The following is a 24,057-nucleotide window of genomic DNA, read 5'->3' as shown; positions in this document are numbered from 1 at the left end:
TAATAATATTAACCAATTGATCTTTGTAAGAGAAAAGTATTGTGGGTTTTTTTGAGGCAGAAACTGAATTTTTAAATATTATTTAGACGAGTTTTAGCTTCAAAGGTTTGACAAAGTCTTAATGTTACCTGTAAAGTTGGAATTATAAACCGTATATTCTACATTCTTGAAGCTAAAACCTAAAATTTTACACAATTCTTCATGACATCAGTGCAGTCAAGATGAATCTTGTTGTAGGCGGGGGTTGCTTTCCTTGAATTAGCCGCGTATACCGAAAACACTTAAAACATGTAACATGCCCGTGGATTTTCTGAGTGATATACCATGAGAGGCCATAATTTGTCAGAGGAATCAAAATGGTAGGTAGAGACGGAAATTGCACGCACAACTCAGTGGTCCTGCGCGGCAGCTTCTGCCGTGGCCGCGGATTGGATATTGATGTTCTTCATGATACTGACATGAAGCTACAGATACACGAAAACGCGGAGAGCGAAAGATCATTCTTTCATGTGTTTTCGTGGTTTATGTGGGTACATTTCAAGAGATTTCTGCACCGCAATTGTATTAAAATGTCTAGTTTCTCTCATCCCGGTATCTGATCCGTCATGGTCTCCAACTGCCCGAACCATGCTAGTAGAAACGTGTAAATCATGGAGACCCTGTCAACTCCGTTGAGTGTGGATCCTCTTGTTATCATCTCCAACATTTTCAAGCAGCACATGACAACAAAACGGATTTTAAGACGCACAATAAATCGGAACACTATTGGAAATAAGAACAAGAGTTGTACAGGAATTTTAATTGTAAGCGTGTAAAGGCCTAATTGGAAGAATCAACAATAAAGTCATTTAAAATAAAAGAATTGCATTAGAAAGTAAAACAATTACGGATGATCAAGTAGAAATGTAATTTATAAATAAATATTTAAAAAACGTAATTATACCAATATAATTAATGCGTGTCTGCAGGGTAAGAGGAATTATTGAAAAATAATTTACCATAATATTTTACGTGGGCTGTAATTTGACGCAACTGCATGTTAAATAAGTGTTTATGTTTTTGCTCGAAGTAAAATTGCATGTAACTATTTTTATTTTTGAACTTAAACATTAAAATAGTTCAGGTATCATGTATGCTATTATGTAGATATGAAAGTGCATATTGAAGGCTAATTTTCGCTACACTATACGCAGAGGGAGAAGTAGTAGTAGTAGTAGTAGTAGTAGTAGTAGTAGCAGTAGCAGCAGCAGCAGCAGCAGCAGCAATGCCTTAGTAGGCGAAACACGTGTTAAACTTGTAAACAAAAATAAGTCGATGATTGGTTTTGATCCGAATGCGTTGTAGTAGATAATAAAACTAGTTCATGTTACTGAACCATGAAACATCCTTGGGTCTATATTCTGTTCATCTAAAGTATTCTAAAAATTATTATGGTTACACAGTAATATTAATAAAATAAAACGACTAATTAATCACTCCCGTCTGTTGCTGCTATTCCAGAACGCTTAGTAACGTGCCTCCACTCCCCAATATACCTTCAAGTCGTAGAGCAGATACAACTCATCCGTAGCCTTATATAGAATGTTCACATAACTAAAGTATCCTCGAAGCTCTTTGGAGACAGAAACACAAAATAAAAAAATATCTTGAAGAAGACTTAATTTCAGAATCCCAGTCTTCTTACCTTACAGAAGCAACAACTTGAGGATATGTTAGTATATTCCAGCCAACGCGGCACGCCAGACATCCTCGCTTCTTTCCTGAAACGGTAAAACGCGTACCAGTTTACTGAATACATAGTAGAAAGTATATTTTTTCTCTCTCCATTCGCACTATGAGCCTGCAGTTAATGAACATGGCTGCTGGACCCTGACTAGTTTAAAAATGATTCACAGCTGGGACAGAGAGAATGCTTCGTTAGATAATTAACGACGTCGTTAGATTATTGATAGCCCAGGCTTGTACATAAAATGAACTACTGAAATATTTCTTTCAAATATTACAAACAGCAGCATCACCAAAATTTGAGGAAAATGTATAAAATAATTTGAGATTTTAGATTCTTATTGCGGGGAGTATGAAGATGGCTGACTTCTAGGTTGTTACGCCGTGTATTCTGACAGACGTTTACCGACGCCCTGATGATGGAAGCAGCAAGCACCTCTAAAACGTCGGTAGATTTCCACCAGATTACACGACGAAATAACCCAGAAGATGGTCATCTTCTTTAAGCTATTATTTGTTTGTTCTGTCTGTGGAGTTGATATAAACACGGACACGGCCTAGAGCGTGACAAGCGAGAGTTTTCGTTTATTCACAGTGAGACAACGGTTGGAACAAAGGTGATTGTGAAATTCGGAACGCTACGTGTCACGATCAAGCGTGAGTAAGTGAACAAGTCCTTTCCAGGTACACCGAACATTCCTGCGTTATGTAAAAGATAATTAAGTAGGATATAAGGCGACTTTTTAGAAAGAGAATCAGAATGTTGTATGAAATAATATTCTCCATTGTCGTTTGACTTACATGTGTAGGTGAAAGCAAATCAGATGTCAGAAGATGGCATATCTTCTGGTATCTTTCACCGTCGGTCGTTATCTACCAGACCACACGGCGCAACATCTCAGAAGACAGCCATCTTAACACTCGCCGTCATGAGACTTTGAAATCTCACCAGGTGTCAGAACGTTTTCCCGGGACTTCTTACTGTTGTTTTCAGGACGCTGCTGTTTCATATTTCCATAGCACACTTCATAAACAGGCCCTTTTGCTTATGACTTGAGCCAAAACTGTAAACAATCTTTGAGGTAGAGGCTATATTGTGAAACAAAGGTTCGCTAATATCCTGGAGGTTAGTAATTCCATTGTGCGTCAAGTGATGTGGGGAGTGAACGCCACGTCGTATATGCGGAGTTCTCTTGGGAGCTATAAAGGAAGCCTTGCCAATGTTGACTGTTAACGTTGGCTTCTACACGTCCCTATAGCACTAAGGTAATCTCGGTGACTTCACAGAGTTTTACTCTTTTTCAGATCACTCTTTTATTTTTGCTGTTAGTTCAACGAGCCATACAACACTACGTTCTGTTTGCTCCCCAGATTTAAAGTACAAAAATCCATTAAAAGAATGTCGTGCTTTATAATTTATTTGTACTTATAGCGATTAGATTTTAATGAAGTACCTCGAATATATTGAGATATTTAACTGTTCGTAACAGGAGAAAGCATTCCGCATTAGTTTTAGGAAAAATGAGTTGACATTAAGCTCATATTACTAAAAATTCAGATATTTCTTCTTGTGTATAGTGAATTATTAATATCTTTCAGGTAGTCAAATTACCTTCATTTTAAGGAACCAGACGATTTAATCATTTTTACTGTAGACTGCTTCTGGGCCCTATGCTAGCCACACACATCAGTCCACACCCTGCCACCCTACTTCTTGAAGATGTATTTTAATATTATGACCCCATCTAAGCCTAGAACTTTCAATTAATCTCTTAGCTTTAGTTATTCGAGACCAAACTTATTCACTAATGTCTCGTCGCCCTCCGTTCGTGCTACATGCCTCACCCATTCATTAAATTTTCATTTGATCATTCTAATGTTTACAAACTAGTAACTATTAAGAATCTCGTTATGCAGCGTTTCTAATTGGCTCTGCACAGAATTAACCTCGACAGACTGTTGTATTTATCGAGCAGTTTCGGAGTCAGAATGTTCTTGTGATGGCAAGACACGTTGCTTTCCACAAACTTACGTACATAGAGGCAAAGAATATATGATATTTCATCATAGAGGCATTGAAGTTATACTCTACTCAGTAGTGGCGGGACACTATTTGGTGTTGTATAACATAAGCCACGGTTCTAATCGCACGAATCTTTATTTCAGTTGCAGAACTAACATAGGAGTGACGTAAGACAAAAGATATTTTATTTTTCGTTTTTCAACGTGTTAAACATGTTAACTCGTGGTTCCCCCTCTGTTACCTGCTGTTCCGTTATGCAACAATTTTTATAAAATTAATGTTCACATTTAATTCAGTTGTTCTCATAAGTATTGGGATATCTTAATTAAATAATCTGTATGCAGACACTAAATGTTAATACGGTTATCCCTATGTATAAGCAACAGCTATAGACCGCGTAGCTAAAACTTCACGGTTCGAGATATCGGCACTATATGAATGTGAATGGTAAGCTTCATGCTTTGGACATTTTACCTCGGGAATAAAATCCCCCGTCATATTTTGTATATACTTTCAATTGGGCTGGATATAGTGGCAAAGGAAAATATTCCTACTATACATGGAAATGAATTCCGGTCGTCTAGCTGGTACAATATTTGACGTCGCCTAGCAGTGGTTATACGAAACTCGGTCACAAATTATTATTGTTTTAGACATTCTTCTGCTGATTATTTCTCCGAAAATTCTTTACGCGCTTAACAGTTTTAAAATGTCAATTAATACTAACTAACCTGTTGAAATTAGACGGGATTGATTTTTTTTTCGTATTCCCATTTCTTCCCATAATTTATCCTTTTCCTAACTGTGTTGCCGGCCGCAGTGGCCACGCAGTCTGAGGCATGGACCTCATGCGCCTGGCCGCTGGGACCGTGGGTTCGAGTCTCACTCAAGGCATGGATGTTTGTCTGCGTCCTTTCCTGTTGGATAAAGACTGGTCTCGGAAGGCAAGGCGAAACCACAGTGGTATCTTCGCCAAGTCAAACCCTGTAATGGGGGGCCAACCAATCCTAGGATTTATAACAAAAAGAACTGTGTTCCCTACATTTTCCTTCGTTCCTTCCCCCATCTCTGTTATTTAACGTTTTCGTCATTCTTTTTATAAGTAAAGAAAGATAGCCATTTTCTGACATCTGATTTCCTCTCATCTATACCTTCTACCGGACTACACGACGCAACAACTCAGAAGACAGCAAATTTCAGACTCGCCGCCGTAAAAACCTCAAATCCTACTTTCTATAAGTACTTCTAAAAGCTGCCTTAAACAGAAAATTCCGTCATCTAGAGTCATTACTAAGAACTTCAGATATCAGGGAGCTCATAACATATCATATCGTATTCTGTTATCTGGCCAATGTTAGAAGTATTAACAAATCATAGAAAACAGCTAAATAGCTGAAAATGTGTTAGGTAAGTTTCCCTGAATATTCAACATATACTTGAAAATTAAAAAAGTTATTTTCTGGAACCAGAGTGGAAGTTATATCTTTCATTACTAATTAATATCTCTTTAGTATATTTTCCAACTATCGTGTCTCTTTTTTATTCTTCATCTATAACAATAAGTTGTTCCAATGATAATTTTATGAAATATGTTTTTTCTTTGTGCTTGGCCTGACATGTAAAGTTCAAAGAGAAAGTTTCTCGTCTGAGTCATTGTCTCTAGCATAACTTAGGGCTCATCATGTCAGCTCCAGCGCCTTGTCAGAATATAGAGTAATATAAACTTCTGTACGCCATGTTTCAGCTGTCCTACGCAGACACGCACCCGATGTTTACAAAGCAACACTTCCCCAACTTCTTTCGCGTGGTGCCGAGTGAAAACGCATTCAACGCTCCACGCCTCAAGCTGCTACAGGAGTTCAATTGGACACGCATCGGCACCATCTACCAGAATGAACCCCGCTACTCTCTGGTGAGTTGTCGTAGCTTGGTTGTGTGTAATATCAGTCTTCAGTAAGCCATGCTTGTACTTTCCTTTAGAAACTGGCTTGATATACTCGATAAAATAAAGCCAATTACTTGATGTAATTACGATTATAATACACAGAATATCCGATGATAATTTGATAATTTTCATAATAACCATCTTTCTTTCTTTATTGGTGGGTTGGTTACTAAGTTATCATAATCGGTTTTATAGAGCGATGTGTGTCCACCTCTGTGTGTTAATCATATAATTTATATAACTACTCGTATTAATCTGCTGCGGAATTGCGTTAATAATAAATCAATTAACGGGAATATACAGAATGATCATAAATGATCTGGTAGAGTTTAAATATTTATTCAACAGAAACTAAAAGGCATACAGAAAGAATGCGTTTACTATTGGAAAGAGAACGTAAAACTTCTTAGTGCCTGCTGGAGAAATGGCGTGACTCAAAGTAATGCTAATTGATGATGTGGTAGTAAAATGGCTGCTTTACCCGAGAAAACGAATTTATGGTGCTTCCTCTGATATCTCTGAAGATCAGTAATCACTGAGTTTGTCGAATAGAATTAACACAGACCTCCATTCGTACATGGAAGATATCCCAAAAATATATATTTGTATTCAGACGCTGTGAAAACTTGTCTCCACACAGTGTTATAAGAAATTATATGAAGATTTTACAACGTCTACTCTATTTTCGATGATTTCTTTTCTCATTTATTTGTACGTAAATGTTTCTAAGACCGAGAAAATTCTGAGACACTTTTTCTCAATATATATTACTTCCTATATATAGCGAATGCGTCACGCAATAATTACACATATTTCGGAAAGTCAAGTTATTAATAGCATTATTTATTGCAGTTACCACAGACATATTTAAAATAAGTCAGCTCTATACTTCATTTACTTAATGCAACTTAACAGATAGTAACACTCAATGGCATGTTTTTGGTTTCCTTTTAACTGAGACTAAACTAAGCAATTAAATCGTTTTTAATTTTTGAGTGGCTGTAAAGGTGATGTTGCTTTTGTGCCTTAGGACAGGTACAGATACAGGTGAAGGGAACAGAAAGCCCCGTGTATTTTAGTTGGAGATTTGTGTTCAGCTGCATGCATCGGTGGCTTTATTCCCAAGACATCCTGATACCAGTTATATAGAAAACTGATATGACTGGTAGTAAGTATAGATATTATTAACTCGTAGAAAATCCCTGCATCTCTGTAGGGATTCGAATCTCTGCCGTCTAACTCTAAACCAGTCCATTTACTGACATGCGCAACTCCATCTTTAGAGGGAGAGAGAGGCGAACGTTATTACATTTTAGAATTTAATAGGTGTCTAAAATATTTAACCGGCTTTACTGCGCAACTTTAGAACAGGATTAGGATAGAATAATGAACATTCTGTAGTAAGCTTGCATTCGATTCTGTTGAGTAGGTTTGGTCCAGTCTACAGAGGATAATCTTAGAGCTTCTGTGGTTTTGAAGGAAGAAAGCTGCATCTTGCAAGGGTAAAATCCATTCTACCTCACTCAGAGATTCGGCCTCGAAGCGAACGTGAGACCGATCTTGTGTTTTATTCTCCGTCACAATCAGTTTGGTACTTAGTTCAACAAGGGCATATAGCTCATTCCTTTTTTCTACAATCGTGCCATATCATATGTCCCGTTTCAGTCGGTTGCTTAATGACCGTTTTATTTAGCTTCGGTTAATACTACAGAATAATTATGTGAAGTAAAATCACATGTGGGGGAGAAGCGGTCTTGGGATATATCAATATGCCATCCCGACACGGTGGTCTAGCGGATAGAACGCTGGCCTTGTAATCCTGGGGTCTCGGGTTCGATTAACGGCGGTGCCCTAATTTATAACTTGTGTTTGGCAAGGCCGTGGTCTAGGCAACACGGAGTTTTCCTCCGTGGCATCCCAACAATTACTCCATTCACACACAGAAGAAGGCAATGGCAAACCACTTCTGGATCATCTGCCAAGAACGTATATGAACAGGTCCCAGTCCGAGAAAAGGATGGAAGGATCCTGTTCATTTGGACCTGTCGTCAGACAGAACACTAAATAAATAATTAGTCAATTTTACAACATTTTCTCATCGTTACTTGTAACCCTGACCTTCACCATAGTTGATACCTTGATATTTGCGGTGTCTGCTGTCTTCATAACATAGTGGAGGGTAAATTTTCACCTGATTAATGATACCGCCTGAAATTTATACTTGTAGGCATTATGAACGTGACAGAAAAGTTGCCGACATGATAAGGCACTAGATACAAGCCATTGCATGGAGGATTTATGTACGTAAGTGAGAAGTACTGATGAATCCTCTATTGGGTTTCCTGAGTGTAAAATTTTTCGTTGGATTTGTATGAAGTCAGCACAGCCAAATTGGCTGATAGTGTGTTTTAAAATTCTCAAGGAGATTAGTATGAAGATGACAGTCTTATGGGATGCTGCACCGTGTAGTTTACTGGCGCCTTAGAGTACTTCCTGCCTCCATTATCGCCCTGATGATCCTGAAATGTCAGTAAACGTCTACCAGACCGCATGGCAAAACATGTCAAAAGACAGTTATTAATAACTGCCGGCTGCTTAAAGGAAAACTCTTAATAAACTTTTAAAACAACGCAATCTGAATGTCTGAAAATGTAAAGATATTGATAATTTAAAATTTCAAAAACTCAAACTTAAAAAAAACTTAAATTTAAAAAGTCTACAATTCGAAAGTTTCAAGAATACAGAAATATGTAATGTTCGAATGTTTTGAATATTTAAATTCTTAAAAAATTCAATATTTCACAAAAGACATGGCTGTTTACTGACATGGTTTTGTCGTCACAGTCTCGTTTGTGAGAGACGGTCTTTCACTTTGAGGGCGAAACAGAAAGCACGAAGAGGCCTTACGAGACTTTTGTTATCTCGCGCAAAGCACATGATCCATGGAGATCCCAGTATTTCATGCGAGTACCTATCAATTTTATTTCACCATTTGCTTTTTTGACACCATCTTGAATTTATTTAAGTTGTGTCTAAGGTATGATAAATTCTACAAGATGTAGTATGTGTGATAACAGAGAACATTAGATGTTTCAGGGCCGAAGGGACCAGAAGCTCATGATGCGTTATTGCAGGTATAGTACATCTTTCTTGAAGACAGCTAAAGTATGGATCGGTTGTCTAATTGAAGCCGTACTTGAGGTGTGTCAATGAGCGTATTAGTGTCTGTTTAGGAACTTTCCTGTAACCCAAAGGACTTAACCATGTCATTAACCCTTGTGTATTATCTTCCGAATTATCTCTTCCCCAAGTGCCTGTGATGTGGTCTGTATTCATACTGCTTCGTGCCAAGGAAATTACTATCGTATTTATTCAACCGTTAATATACGTGCATTAGGTTATTGAACATTCCAAGTAGGGTGATTTGGTTTATTGTTGTACAACCTTATTCTTAGAGTCTGGGATAAGAGATGCATATATGAGGTTAAATACGTTGCTGTAGTCTGCATATTATAATTAATTCTGATTCTTTGCTGATAAAATAGGCCAAATCTCTTTAATCCTATTATGTTCCATTCTTCTCATTGGCTGAGAGCTTATATTAGGCCTTCAACTATAATTCTCATAGTTTAGTAATCTCATGAATTACAGTAGAGTAATCATTTTACAGTTGTGTGAAGTGTATACTAATTAATTTAAGCTAATGGTAATTGTATCTGCTTTCGTTTGCCCCAGGTAAGCTTATAATAGTGTTATTAGACGTCTGATTGTAATTATTGTCTTTGGTGTCTCTAATTATTTTAGTGCTATAACCATATCGTGTATTGTATGTTATTTACTGACATTGCATCTACAAGGGACATTTAATTTAAACTTATGTAAGTCCGATTATGAGATTTAACGTAAAGGGCGCAAATCGTCCTGCTGTAACTACGAAACAATAATTGGTCTAGAAATACGGAAGAAACCCACGATTGCACCAGAGTTAGTTCGGTGTTCTGCCAAAAGCAACAGCGAGAAGTGTAAGCTTGCCTTTTCAATAGTTCTTTTGTTTATTTTGTGAGAATATAACCTATTAGATAGCTACCTGACGTTATACAACTATGCTAATTAATATTACTAACAAGAGTCGTTACATTTCGCTTCAGATGTATAAATTGCAACCTGTTCAGAAATCTAACTCTATACTTCATTCCAAAATTCAGCGTCATATGAGCTGCAGTATTGTCACATTGCTTATTTATCGTAATATGTAGAATCAACAAAAAATACTGCTTATATCATGCACTTAGCTGTACATATTAATGACGCATGGATAGGTGATGAACAATTGACTTGTTTTAATTGTACGCTGTCAGCACCAGAAACAACTATGATGCTTAATTCTTTAAATATATTCATTTTTGTGTAGTAAAGCGGGACTATAAGCCAGTAGTTAATACAGAATATAGTTTTATTTTGTATATAATTTCGGTTGCTGTAAATTTTCATGACCTTGAATGTATCACAATATTTCTATGACTGCGTTTATTAGTTGAGGCTTATGTTCGCACCGACCTAACAACGCGTGGCTGATTGACTGACTAACTTACTGACTGACTGACTGACTGACTGACTGACTGACTGACTGATTGAATGACTGACTGACTGACTGACTGACTGATTGACTGACTGACTGACTCGTGCTTACCAACGATGCATTTTATCTGATCATTTCTGTTGCGTTTCAGTGTATGGAGCACCACTGAACCACAAAAGTTAGGTAGAAGACTTTTCATTTTATTTTCGTTTTCCAAAGTGTTAGCTGCCTTAACACGACTGACACAGTTAACATGAACGCTCCGTCCTTGTTAGGATGACATTAGATACAGTGCATAGAGACTCCTTATATCATACGATATAGTCGCTAGTGTTTCAGTTATTTACATATTTGATATATCCGTAAGAGGGCAGATGGACATTACTGAAAGTGTGCACGTAGGTAAATAAACCTTGCTAAGGAGAGCATCCATGTTGATGGCGCAAATAATTGCGTGGTTTCCGTGCCTAAACTTGTGTCAGTTCTCTGTAATAAACCATAACATTTCGCAGTTAGCAATGAAGTCAGAATGTTGACGCTGTATTTCATTTTAGTAAATGGCTTGCACTAGCGTCTGAGGCGGGCAGTGGGAATGTGGGAATGTGGGAAACGAAGGCCATAATATAGTCGATTACATTACGACGACATCGATACCAGCAAGAACATAAAATGAGCGAGGGACAGTAGCTCTGCCATTACTTCGACGTGAAATATGGAACACCACTGAAAGCTCTCATGCAGATAACAGGAAGACAGACAGCATTGGTTAAGGTCTCCACTATCAATTTTAGAAGGTGATAAGCGTCTCTCATTCATTAGTTTAAATACAGGCAAGAAGGCGTAAGAGAGACAACAGTTAGTGGGCTATCTTTTAGCTAAAATTATCCAAAATCCTTTTTCTAAAGACCGTCACAAATTACCGTAGGATAAAAGTACCTGTACAGAACTGTGAAAACTACAAAGATAGCGTAAAGATATTAATGTGTTAATTGTGAAAATTTGAAGCTACCAGGGGTCGGAGCGTTTATGTTGACCGTGTTAGAGTGTATTATTCGTGTTAACTTGGCGAACACCTTGAAGAAAAGGTAAATAAATTTTGTTGTCTTAACTGTCGTTGTTAGGTGGTACTGCATACACAGCGGAAGCTATCAGACAAAATGCATCGAAAGCCAACTCTAGCCAGCTGGGTGTTGTTAACGTTGATATTCTTGCCACATGTTTAAGCCCCCACCAACTGGCTAACAAAGCCTGGCTAACTGACAAATAATGTACAAAATTTGAACACGTGGGAATAAAAAAGTAACACGTCACAAAAACCAAAGTTTTGGCAAATCGGAAGAAAACTGTTAAAATGTTTTAGGGAGTTAAAACCTCTAGTGAAACTTTATCTTTGAAGTCCCAGTTAACATGATTTTATTTAAATTTCGTTGCCATGGTCTCTACATCTTTTAATAATCGAAATCATTTTTGTGTTTGACTTATGCCCTTTTTACGATTTTTGTAAACGTAAATCAGAAAGATGATTATTTAAAAACATGCTATGTTATTTATTAGAATTACTATGAATAAGTGTCTTCATTTTAGACATTTCCGTTTTTAGCCTAGTATCTTGTTCCTCCTACTTGGTTGTCTCCAAAACGTCTTGGAGATCGTGATCAAAATATTATTGACCTGTTCAATATCTCCCATGTTTCTCGCTCTTATTGGGCACGTGCCATAACGAATGCTTTTTTGTTTGGTAGGTCGGATATTTTATTTGGACAGAAGGAAGCCTGAAGCTTCTTGTGATGAAGCCATCAGTGAAATCTGCAGTGATGGCTTCTCTTGGTCTTAGCAAAATGTATTCACGCATGTAGTCCATCTACTGTGAAATGGGAAATTTAACTTTCTGGACCCTACGAAGGATTTTACCGCACGACTCTGCTGACACGCTATTCCTTTCCTAAAATTTTGGACACACTCCTTTATTCACTGCGTTGAATCTGTCGTTTTACTTGGTTACTGAATGCGTCCCTTTTCTGCTTTATTGCTGCACCATTTTTAAATTATCTTGTGTTATATAGACCCAATTTATTTTATATAGATATATCTTCAATAAGTCCAAAGTTCGTATCACAGGATCATCTGGCAGCGAAGTATTGAAAGACTTTGTTGAATCTGCCGTTAGCAGCTAACATTGTAAGGAATGACAGAAATATGGTTTCTTTTTTTGCCCAAGAGAGCTGTCGGAAAACTAGAAAAATATTTACTTCTTTGGTAGTTTCTGATACGTTGTTAGAGAGTAATCAAATACTGAACATATTTCGTTAGGTCCTCTGTTAGCTTGAATTTAATGACATAGATAAAATTGGGATTTATTAATTTTAGGTTCTTTATTTCAAAAATGTAAACAGAGCCGACAAAAATGACATGTCTTACATAGGAATAAGTGGGAGCGGTAGATTTTGCTGTTTATAGTAAAGTCTATTAGTTCAAGACTCTATCGCCATACAGCGGGTTTTTACGAAAACATATACTTCAAGTGACACGTAAACTTCTCTTAGAATTTGAAGAAAAATAATAGTCAGGATTCTAAAAGCCTGACAGATTCTGTTTAAAGAATAATATTCCATGAAATACACCATTTTGGAAAAATTACAACATGCGTTTTTATTCCTGCGCATTAAATTGAAAAGGAAACTCCAATATTCATGTGCAGTAACTATAAAATTCTACTAACAATATGCATATGTTATAGGAGTAGACTATAGTTATACAATAATCATACAAATTAATTACCTTTAAATATAAATGTCTTGTGTTAGGAAATATCCATTTATGAAAAAATATACTATCACTTCGCATAATCTTGTTTCAGCATGAACCAATATTATTAGAAGACCAAACCATAGATGTAAGGATAATATTCCTATTAATTTTAACGAATTTTGAATATGTGACCTAGATATAGCTTCGTTAGAACAGGCAAGGTAGGTGGACTTTAGTGGTGACGGAAAGGAACATGTGGATTTAGTAACAGCATTCAGCGAGTGCTGAACAAGCAGTTGGAAGCCGTGAAATCAGACACGTTTAGCTGTTCCTGAAATGGGAGGAATAATGAAAGTGTCGGTTGTGAAATGAAACGATTCCTTTCTCCTTCGGATTTTACAATACTCTCAAACGATCCCTGTTTTGTCGTTTGCATGTGGGCTGAAAGGGAAATTCCTGTAGTAAAACAACAAACCCTTTGCGAAAGACAAGCAGCAGTGCTCTGAACACCTGTCAACACCAAGTAATAGATTGCACTGGAATCAGCGTTGAATTACTTTGTCTAATTGGCAAACGGCTTTCCACTTCGAGTATGAAAGCTAATTAATAAAACAGTGCTCTGTAAATTGTTTTTATAAAGGAAAATAATTTTCGCATTCAGCGTGGAATTATTTCCCGCAGTTGCCGAATCTCCTTGCTACGTGACATCAGTGGTTATAAACGTTTTATTTCTCTTTTGACTCAAGTCTGTGGTGTAATATTCCGTTTTAGTTATTACATAATACTGGTGTTAGAGGGGATTTTTTAATTTCTGTATTTGGCTTACGTGCTAAGACTTTTGTAACAAGATTTCTGCTGTGTTTAAAGAAAAGGTAACTGCCAACTGTTTGTTGCTTTGAAACAAATAATTTTTATTCCGTAGCTCATCTACCTACGTCATAATTTTTTTCTTTTTCACCCTTTCTGCCTCTCTTTTCCTTTACTTTATTTCTTCTTACTGCCTTCATACTCACGCAGAATAGTGAAGGTTACGTCACTTTTAGATTACCATTCCTGATGCCTTGTAAGACAATATTTTCGACCTTTCTCTAAGATTTTGATTAAATGACATATTAACTAAAGCGTAGATAAAATGTACAGTTTTTCATCCTAGTCTGTAATCCCGGTGTGAAACTGAGAAATGTGACAAAGAAAAGTTTAAAACTTTGGTAAACACGGCATAAAGAATATAAAATAATAGATTCTACTCAACTCGCGGGCCCTTTAGGCACAACTTGCAGACCTGTTAATAAACACTGGTTTAGAACTTGCGCGCACGAGTGGTTCGGACAGGGGCGGGTTTTTTTTACCGCATTAATGGAACGTACTGTTTGAATAGGAAGCGAGCGCACGAGCGGTTGTTTTTACCTCTGCGGTTTTTCAAACGCAATATGCTTCATTTTCGATGCGGTGCGGTGGCAGTGGAACTCGAAAAACCCTACCTGCGTGCGCGCACGAGCGGCGAAACAACAGTCCGGCAACCAGTGTTTGTCCGACGTTGGTGGCTATCGTACGCTACATGGATCTTGACAACAAAGTTTCTGGTAGTGAGAGACTTACGAGGAGAAAAGGACGGCGCTGTACAGTCAGACCATACCGGAGTACAGTGACAAAAACTGTACAGAGCAACTTTCAATCTTTCTTCTGTGCTACACAGTCTTCCTCATTACAGTATTTGGGTAGGTAATAGTTGGTCCAATCATGAACAACTCGTCGAAACTGCTGCTACTCATTCTAAAGTATCCGAAGAATTTCTTTGGCTATATACGCAGATTCTCATATAATTTGTGAAACTGGCCTTTCAGCAATCTTTGATCTACAAGTGGATGTCCCTAAAATTTCTTTCTACGCTTTGGCCTTGCTCCTAACAGCAAAGCGCACACAGCGACCGTCTGAACAAAATCCATGCCTCGACTTATCATCCTAGATCACACACCAACTGCCTAAACAAAATCCAGCTCCCAACTGAGAAGTTAAACGCAAACATTTGCGTTTGTTTCACCGTCCGTGCGCAAAGCCAACAGGAATATGCGGCTGCGGTTGTTTTACCGCTGAGGCGAAAATATAACTCGTGTGCGCTAGCCCGTAAGATATCTGTAATGGAGTGCTGTGATGCTGCGGGAATTTATTCGACTAGACTGTATATGCTCGGAACGGACTGTTTAAGGCACTCTTATATTTTTCTCCGGAAGGAGTCCACTCGACTTCACAGGCCAGAAATAAAACATCGACATTCCTCAACCCATCAAGTTTGCGTAGGCGAGATCAGAACCAACGGTCGTGTGAGCCGAAGCATTTAACAGTCTTGTCAGTGCGAATTTCTCCTGAGTTCCTTCTGTTCTTCACTTCAACACGGGATAAGAAAATAAAATCGAAAGAACGCCTGCAATTGTTTCTTTCGAGCACATGCAGTACACAGCTGTCGGAGAAGTTGCCGCCGTACCACGGCGCTACATTACAGGACCTCAAGAATGGAAACTAAAAAATAACATGAACTGTGTTGTTTGTATTAGGATAAAATAAAGCTAGAAATACATAAGAAAGTAGGCAGGGAAGCGACATGAATAATGGAATATAAATTATCTTGTTTTATGTAACTAATAGTCGACAGCAAGCTATCTCCATCTTTGACCTTGAAGATGAAGACGGTATTTCTCCGAAACTTTAGTTTCTGCTATGAGTCTCATCGCCCTGATAATGGAGGTAGCATGGACCTCTGTAACGTCGGCAAACTTCTACCAGACGTCACGGCTCAACAACCCAGAAGACAGCCGTCTTCATTGTTATTTAATATAGATATCCAAACATTAAACTAAAATTCACGCTAATATTATTTTTATTATGTTCTGATTTTAAAGTTAACCATAAAAATTACAAATATAGGGCCTAGCTTTGCCTTTATTTATGAACCGCGGTATTCCAAGCAAGTTACGGGGTGAAACAGGATTGTAGAGGCTGCTTAGCTCCTGAAATGGTTTCAATTATGTGTATGTGTGTCATGTCGTATCAAATTTCATGACGGTCTGTTTCGTACCGTACCACGTCGCTCAGCTATGAAATGCAGCTCTATTATTTAATAATATTAGACACATTAATCACGAAGCCTTGCTACTTCGGTAAGATGTGAAATCTAATCGTAGCAGAAAATTACATTTCTGCTTGGAGTAATCTGTATTTTCTTTGCTGTTTTTCCTTTATCCTTCTTTTAAAACTGTGCGTGGTATATACCAGTATTATTAATCTGCCCTATTCGCTTGCCCATTGCATACAACGGTTCTAGTACTCTTCTGGGAAACATCACTGACATGCGCGTCACAAACCTAACCCAACCTTGCTTAAACCAATTTAATGATAATATACCTCCTTAGTAACAAAATATTCCGCATGTTCGTCTACACATGTGTGTCACTATCCTCCCATAATCTAATCTAACTAACTAACTAACTAACTATATGGCTTACCGGACGCGAAGTTTCATCACCGAATTAACCAAAGCCCTCTTAGGCTTAGTTAATCTGTTCGTAACAATGCTTTATTACGGTGAAAGGTTGTTAACCTTACGCCCAACCTCCAAGCTGGAGGACCACCCCTCGACCGCTGTCCACGACTACTTATTCAATATAATCGCAGCTAACCTCCATACCTGGAGGCCGTTCCTCTATCCGCAATCTGAGAACGCGCCATGCGGTAGTGCGAGGGACCCCGTCATATATGGAACCTAACCTAATTTAACCAAAATTAAACCGACTTACTATTTTCCTTGAAGGACCTTGGCCCCTTTACACATGAGAGGTTTCTTAACCCATTTAGATAATTAATAAACCCCTTGGACGAGGCGTCGGACCATATCAGAGCCTGGGCCGACACAGGATAGCACAACACAAGACAAGGAAAAACATTCGTGCTTCGAGCTAGATTCGAACCCACTGTCAGTAGGCAAGCGGTCAAGACCCACGGCGCAGTTGTTGCGATCGACTGTGAGTTCTGTTGTTTCGTAAAATAAGGAGTAGGCGTATTAGTTAGAAAATCAACTTATTAGTTTTCCAGTATCGAGTAGTTCTGTAAGCTAAATTTTTGTATTCTGATGTGTAATTCTCTCCTAAGTGTGATAGAGTATGAACTACCTGTTCTGAACTCTCTTTCTTCGTATTTTCTTCTGGCCTGTGTGTGTTGAACAAGGCAAACTCCTGTTTAGCTAACACAAAACGGAAAACTTCATGGATATAGTAACCTTATAACGGTGTCCAGTGTCTCAATCCATCCATCAAAGTGGAGTTTGTTTTGGCAAGGAATGTTTTCCTATTCGTGTCCGTAGAGAAATATATTGAAAACCTAAATTTGTTTTCAAACTCTCGTTGGTAGAAACAGCTCCAGAGACGTAAACATAACAAAATTTTACTGGTGGTGATAGCTCAGTCAGTTTTGCGGCTTACTACGTTCTATTCTGCACGGGTTTGGTTTCCGTGAACATTTACCCTCCTTGTCCCCACGCCCAGAACAGTCCCTGAGGCTTCCTACCCAGTGAGTCCTTGGCGCTAATTCACTGGCGGTAACGCGGCCGGAGCGTGAAACTGATCATTCACATCCTTCCTAGTGTAGGAGTGAAAAATTCGTGGAGCCACACCTCATTTTCCCTGTACGTCTTAATCTTTTCATGCTTAATTAAGCACGAATACAACCTTTGACTCAGGGCAGTATTCAGGGGCCCAACAGATGACCTTTCTGTTCTATTGTCTTCTCTTAACCTGAAGATTGAAGCAGAATCCAGCTTCTGAAACAGTGTAAGTTCAGTACCTTATGATTCAGACTAGGAATAAAGTCAAAAAAACAAATTTTACATTTTATAACTCACGACCTTCAGAAAACTTCAGACTTCGTGAGAATATCTTGGTCGCTTCAGAACTGTCAGATAATGAACGAAGAATTTATGCCACGGAGTTAGAATTAAAATATAATAATTTCCGACCGAGGTACAAGAGCTGGTAAATTTTGCGCGGTACAGATGTCCAGCAGTTGATGATAACATGAAAAGAGTGCCTTCTGTGTCCTCATTACCGCCTGCAACAGAAGACGAGAAAGAAGGTCAGTGTTTCTCAGGAGTGACTTGCGAACTTGTGACAAAGGGGCGTGCGCACTAACGAAGAGATTCATCATAAGCTCTCAATAGCTTCTGCAGGAAACCTTGCCCCAAGAAGCTGTGTATAATTAAAAATAGAGTAATCACCTCAAGTTTGTGCCGAAGGCGCTCCTTTATGCACCATTAATCACAATAGCAGCCGGTAACCGAGTTGAAAGGCTTGTTTATAGGCGTATGTCGCCTCTCAACAAGTCAAACGCTTTAATTAATTCGAAGGTGGGGGGGGGGGGGGAGTGAATGGATGTAAATCCTAAAGCGCCTGAACCAAATCATTTATCGGAAAGTTCTCACAAATTTATTTTACTGTTTTAACTTATTTATACAAATATTACTTTACAATGTAGACTTACATTTAAATCTGAATTGACAGTTTTGCTAAATTACAAATAGCCTGTTATAACTATAAAATTTCCGGTACTCGCTGTTGCAGTCCTGGGACTTGAGGTCATTATTGGCTGCGATCACATTAGCACATCAGTGACCTTGGGTACCATTGGTGCCTTTGATACCATTATTCCATTTGTTATTACTTCCGGGTAAAAGTGATGTAAGTTCACGGTTCTTTTGAGTAATGGTTATTAAAAAATCAACTCGACTTATTTAATATTCACTTTAATGATATTCTCCCATCTCTGTCTGTGCCTACTAGGTGGTTTATTTACCTCAGGATTTTAGATAAAGAATAAACTATCTGTACGAAATTAATAATTAATCACATGTCTCCGTGTATAAGTGGCGTGAGAAGCATTTTTGGAAATTTTGGTTGAAAAGTCTGAAGGAAAGAGACAGTTCCGAAGATGGAGGGTAATGCTCAGATGTGTTATAGGGAAAATATTTGTGTATTCCAAGTAACACATCTTTCCAGTCTTGCTGGTTAGACTTCAGTTGTCGAATAATTCGATTAATTGATCGAATAATCTATTCTTACTCTAATTAGCGACTGTGAATCAATGCGCATTTGAAGAAGACATTATGTGTTATAGTTTATGAGAGATAAGCACACGTAAGGACTGTTTTATTAAAAGTCGAAAGTGTTTTGAAGGACTGGGGAACACTACAAAAACCCGTAATCCAGTGCATAGGATTTTCAAAAGATAAATCTGGAGTAGAAAGCATAATTGTAGCCAATCAAGGGAAATTAGTTCACGATGATTTATCCTATTCCCCTCAGACACAGGGCGACACACATAGTTTTGAAAGTTTCACCGAAATATTTTAGACTTTTCGGAAGTCCATAATTTATTCTTGGGATAATTCAGGACTTCTCGCACTTTTAGTGAAGGTATCATCGCTGATTGTAAGGTAATTTATAAGCGTTAAATCAAGCTTACATACTATCTACCGAAAAAGAGATCAGAATGGTAAGTTCTGGAAGGCTTTGAATGAACCTATAAAAAATAATTGTTAATAAAGTTATGGGGAAGTTAACTAAAACATGGAAAGGCAAATAAAACGGTTCTAATTTCTTTCATATGCTGAACAAAACAAATAACACTAGTTTCCGTAGCGGCGTTTTCAGACTTTGTAAAATGCACTTGTGTCACTCTGATATTGAGCCTGTTGATTGCATTAAAGCAGTTTGCTTCTTGATTTGCTTGAAGCAGGTGGTGTATTTTAATGGAGCGACTCATGAATAAACATTAGCTGTTCTATTGGATTCAGTCTTCCAGGTAATATGATACATTATGCTGGATGACATGTTCATTCATTTAATCACAGCCTTATTTGGAAGACTAGTATAACACTTTGAAAGTTTACTGTGCAAATTGTCGTTAATGAAGGTCTTTCTTCAATGTGTCTGATGCCGTTTCATTATCCTGCCGTGTTCTCAGGAGTTACAATATCGAATCTCGTTTAGGCTGTAGTTCGTTAGAAACTAAATAAATATACGCTATAAATAATGAAGTGTATCGCACTTACATTTAAAGGGTTGTCTTCGTTCCAAATTTACATTTATTTCGTTACTCCTACAACATTTTCAGATTTTCGGGCGTGGTCGGGTTACTCAGTGACAGGGGCAGAACTTTCGTGTCAATCTGTTAGCTGTATCAGCTCGGCTAACACTTTGAACTGGGTATACTGGAGTACAGCAGAACCGATCAGATAAAATGCATCGGTATCCAGATCCAGTCAGTCAGGCGTTGTCAGTCAGCTAATCAAGGGTTACGCTGTCGGTGAGCGTAACAACATTGACGACGCCTGGCTGGCTGGATCTGGTCAGTGACTCATTTTGTCTGTACGGAGTACCACTGAACCACGCATGTAAGGCAGAAGACTTTATATTTTTCGTTTTTCAAATTGTTACCCGCGCTAATACTTCAACATACATAGTTTGTTGCTAGCAGTGCATTTGTACGGCACAAGTCTTAGGTAAGCTTCAAAACGTTCAGTTGTAGAGTTCTAGTGTATTGAAGATGGCTGTCTTCTGGGTTGTAGCGCAGTATAGTTTCGTAGAACTTTACCGACGTTTCAGAGGTCCTTGCTTCCTCCATCAACAGGGTCTGAATATGTAGGCAGAAAGGACCTCTGAAATGTTTGGTAAACTTCTACCAGACTACACGGCTCAACAACCCAGAAGACAGCTATCTTCAGACTCACCGCCGTAAAAAATCACAAATCCTTCTAGTATACGTATTTATGCTAATAATTTTAAGGCAACTAATTGTATACCATTCCTCGACTATTTCGGCCAATTACTTCTTACAAAGCAGCAGATCACCTTCTTACTTGAAACAGTGGGATAAGTTATGAAGTTTTGTATATGTTATGTTACGTTGTTAATTCAGAAATTCTGGGGGTTAGGAGGAATGGAAAATCATGTATTGAGAAAATCTGTTATAAAGCCTTCGTCAATGATTCCTTCTACAACGGTCTTCCAGTATGCACCATTAACAGACTAACTAACTAGATGGCTTACCGAACCCGAAGGTTCATCACAGAATTAACCACAGCCCTCCACCTGGCCCTGTCCTGGGCCAACAAAATCCAGTCTCCTTCAACTCCTATCTCCCATAGATCCCGCCTGACATTATTCTTCCATCTACGTCTAGGTCTCCCCAGCGGTCTCTTTCCCTCAGGCTTCGCAACCAATACCCGGTGCACACCTTGTCCCATCCATGCGCGCTACATGCCCAGCCCATCTCATTCTTCTCGACTTAATCACCCTGACAATATTGGGGAGAAGTATAAATTTTTAAGTTCGTCATTATGTAGTTTTCTCCACGCCCCATCGTCTTCCCTCCCAGGCCCAAATATTCTCCTCAACACCCTATTCTCAAACACCTGCAATCTGTGTTCCTCGTACGTACCATTTCCCTATCAAAATTTTACACAACGCGTTTGTTTGTTCACATCAAAGTTTTTCTGCTGAATGGCCTAAAATAAATTAGCAGATTTATTCCAGTTTGTTAGGTTGTAAAACAAAGCTCGCATAACACTGTTATAACCTAAAATTATATTTCCTGTTATATACCTCGTCGCGCAAGGTCTCCATAAATTCTGATTTGGTTAGAGGGGAAAAAGAGGTAATATAAATTTTGTAATTTCAATATACTGCTACTGTGATGGTGTGGAAATATAATATATTTTTTGTTCAAATTTTAACAACGCTATAAAGTTGTATAGTTCTTGTCCCTTTAATAAAGTGCGAAAAATTAAGAAAACCTCGTTACGTAAAAATACAGAGTATAAACAGAGTTATTAATCCTTAACTTTTACTGGCTGAGTTAAAATGACTGAATTGTGTTTTGTATTAAAAAATACTCGTTCATGGATTGCATCTTTATGCTATTAATTGCCACTGCCAGTTCCACTCAGTAGAAGTTCACCAGTAAGGATAATTCTCATATGACCGCTCAACAACTCCAAAGATGCGACTAAACATTTAACACCCCTGTTTCGTATTTAGGATATTCGCCTTTTTTACCGATCCAGAGCCTGGATAAGTTTCTCGTAGCTTTCTCAGTATTTCCAGAAAAATTCTGATAGAGAAATTTAAAATTGTCCCCAATTGCTTCCTTCAGTATCCGTACCAAATAGGAATGCATCATAGAATATAATTTAAAATTATCCATAAATTACGAACTTTATAATCTTGCGTACCCGACGTTTCGACTCTGATCAGCCTTTGTTCCGATATTCCTGTTCGACTAAACAAAATTTTCTTCTTCTCCTCCAATTTGTTGTCGGTGTCTGGTTCTAAAGTGTTCGAGGTCCGTTGCACGCATGTTTTGGTAGGTCGTGTTTCTTGTCCACGTCATGCGTTGGCTTTACGCAGTGCATTAGCAGGTGTTCAAGCTCGTGCCATGTCGACAGTATTCTGCAGTATTTCTTGTAACTCATCTGGGTGCAATGCAGGGACATCTGCTGCAGTGCAGCTCCAATCCCATGTCCCTTCCTTTCTTCTCCTGGGAATCAACTGGAGTTTCTATCAAGCTGTCGTCGTATTCGATCGACACCAGCGATTGCACAGCCTTCTTTAACCGTGGCGACGACCAATCTAGTGTTAATAATAATTCATTTCCTTATTTTAACGTATTAAATCAACATTTACAGTAACCAATTATCGAGTCATCACACGAAGATAAAAGAAATACAAAAACAGAATAATTTTTAAAAATGAAAACAAAATTAAATACATATATTCAATCAAAACACTTTTTCGTGTCGAAAAAAGGTCGTCAAAGGAGATAATGTTTTGCTAAGAATGTCAAAAATCTACATGTAATTTGTAGCAGTGATGCAGCTAGATGAAGCACTGTGTCACTCCGAAAGTAGAAAATTCTCCAATTTGTCTGGTAGGCATCAGTTTCCCGTGATGGAATGGCAAATTGGTAATAAAAAATAAAGCAATGAGATGTCGTCTGGAGTAAAGCGTTTTGTAATTTAAGTAATAATAATAATAATAATTAGGGACTAGATCTGTCTCGGGTACATGGGAGTACATACCCCATAAAGTGGTGAATACATGGGATATAATTCAATTCATTTATTAATATAATAATTATTAATAATAATAATAATAATAATAATAATAAACCTGACATAATAATCAGAAACAAAAACGGAACTTGCCTCTTAATTGACATAGCAATACCGACTGACAAGAATGTGATTAAGAAGGAAGCAGAGAAGATCTTGAAATACAAGGACCTTCTCATAGAAATACAGAGAATGTAGAAGGTTCAAGAAAAAATAATTCCAATAATTATAGGAGCAACTGGAACTGTCTCCAAGTCTCTTAGAAAATATTTGGCCAACATTCCGGGCGAACACATCAGGGAACTACAGAAAACTGCTATTTTAGGATCTCCTTACATCATTCGAAAGACGCTGTCCTAAAATATGTAGTCATCTGTAACAATAAAATTATATAATACATGTGGCATTTGCTAAAAACAATATGTATTCCGGAAATAGCTGCTGCCCTATGTACCTTAGGGACAAGGTCTGTCTCGGGTACATGGAAGTACATACCCCATAAAGTGGTGAAGAGATGGGATGATAATAATAACTGTCTTCAAATCACTGTCGGTAATTTGATTAAAGGTAATATTAAACACAACACGATATACATTTCAGAACTGTTATGGCCTCTCCTAATTTATCCTGTCTGTGATCTATACACTTCCTCGTTGTCTCAGATACATTAAACCTTGAAGCACAGATTGGGACACGACCATGATACTGCAGGCAATTCAGTTTCTGATAATGGCCCAGTCGTTAAGGTTCGGAAGACATGACGTGAGTAATCAGGTTCATCAGCCTTGTGGTGGGAAGAATTTAAAAATGAACCAGTGGGAACTCTTCACACATTAAAGTGGTGTAGACTGTGAGCCAGATGAGAGTTTGGTTTCAGAAGG

General features: G+C 38.0%; 1 protein-coding gene across 4 annotated transcripts in view; it reads left to right on the top strand.

The window, feature by feature from the left end:
- The window catches only part of GABA-B-R2 (gamma-aminobutyric acid type B receptor subunit 2), a 371,273-nt gene that overhangs the window by 295,600 nt on the left and 51,616 nt on the right, over window positions 1–24,057 (top strand). For all 4 annotated transcript variants that reach the window (XM_022064896.2, XM_022064895.2, XM_022064894.2 and 1 more), the window contains exon 4: window positions 5,493–5,660. In XM_022064896.2, coding sequence (XP_021920588.1) covers window positions 5,493–5,660 — 168 coding nt within the window. The remainder of the gene's footprint in view (window positions 1–5,492; window positions 5,661–24,057) is intronic.

Source organism: Zootermopsis nevadensis, unplaced genomic scaffold, assembly GCF_977971745.1.
Source record: "Zootermopsis nevadensis isolate Lab colony 2312 unplaced genomic scaffold, Znev_1.0 Znev_ptg000025l, whole genome shotgun sequence".
NCBI classification, from domain to species: Eukaryota; Metazoa; Arthropoda; class Insecta; order Blattodea; family Termopsidae; genus Zootermopsis; species Zootermopsis nevadensis.
Note: the sequence above shows the minus strand (reverse complement) of the source record. Positions and strands in the feature narration are given on the sequence as shown.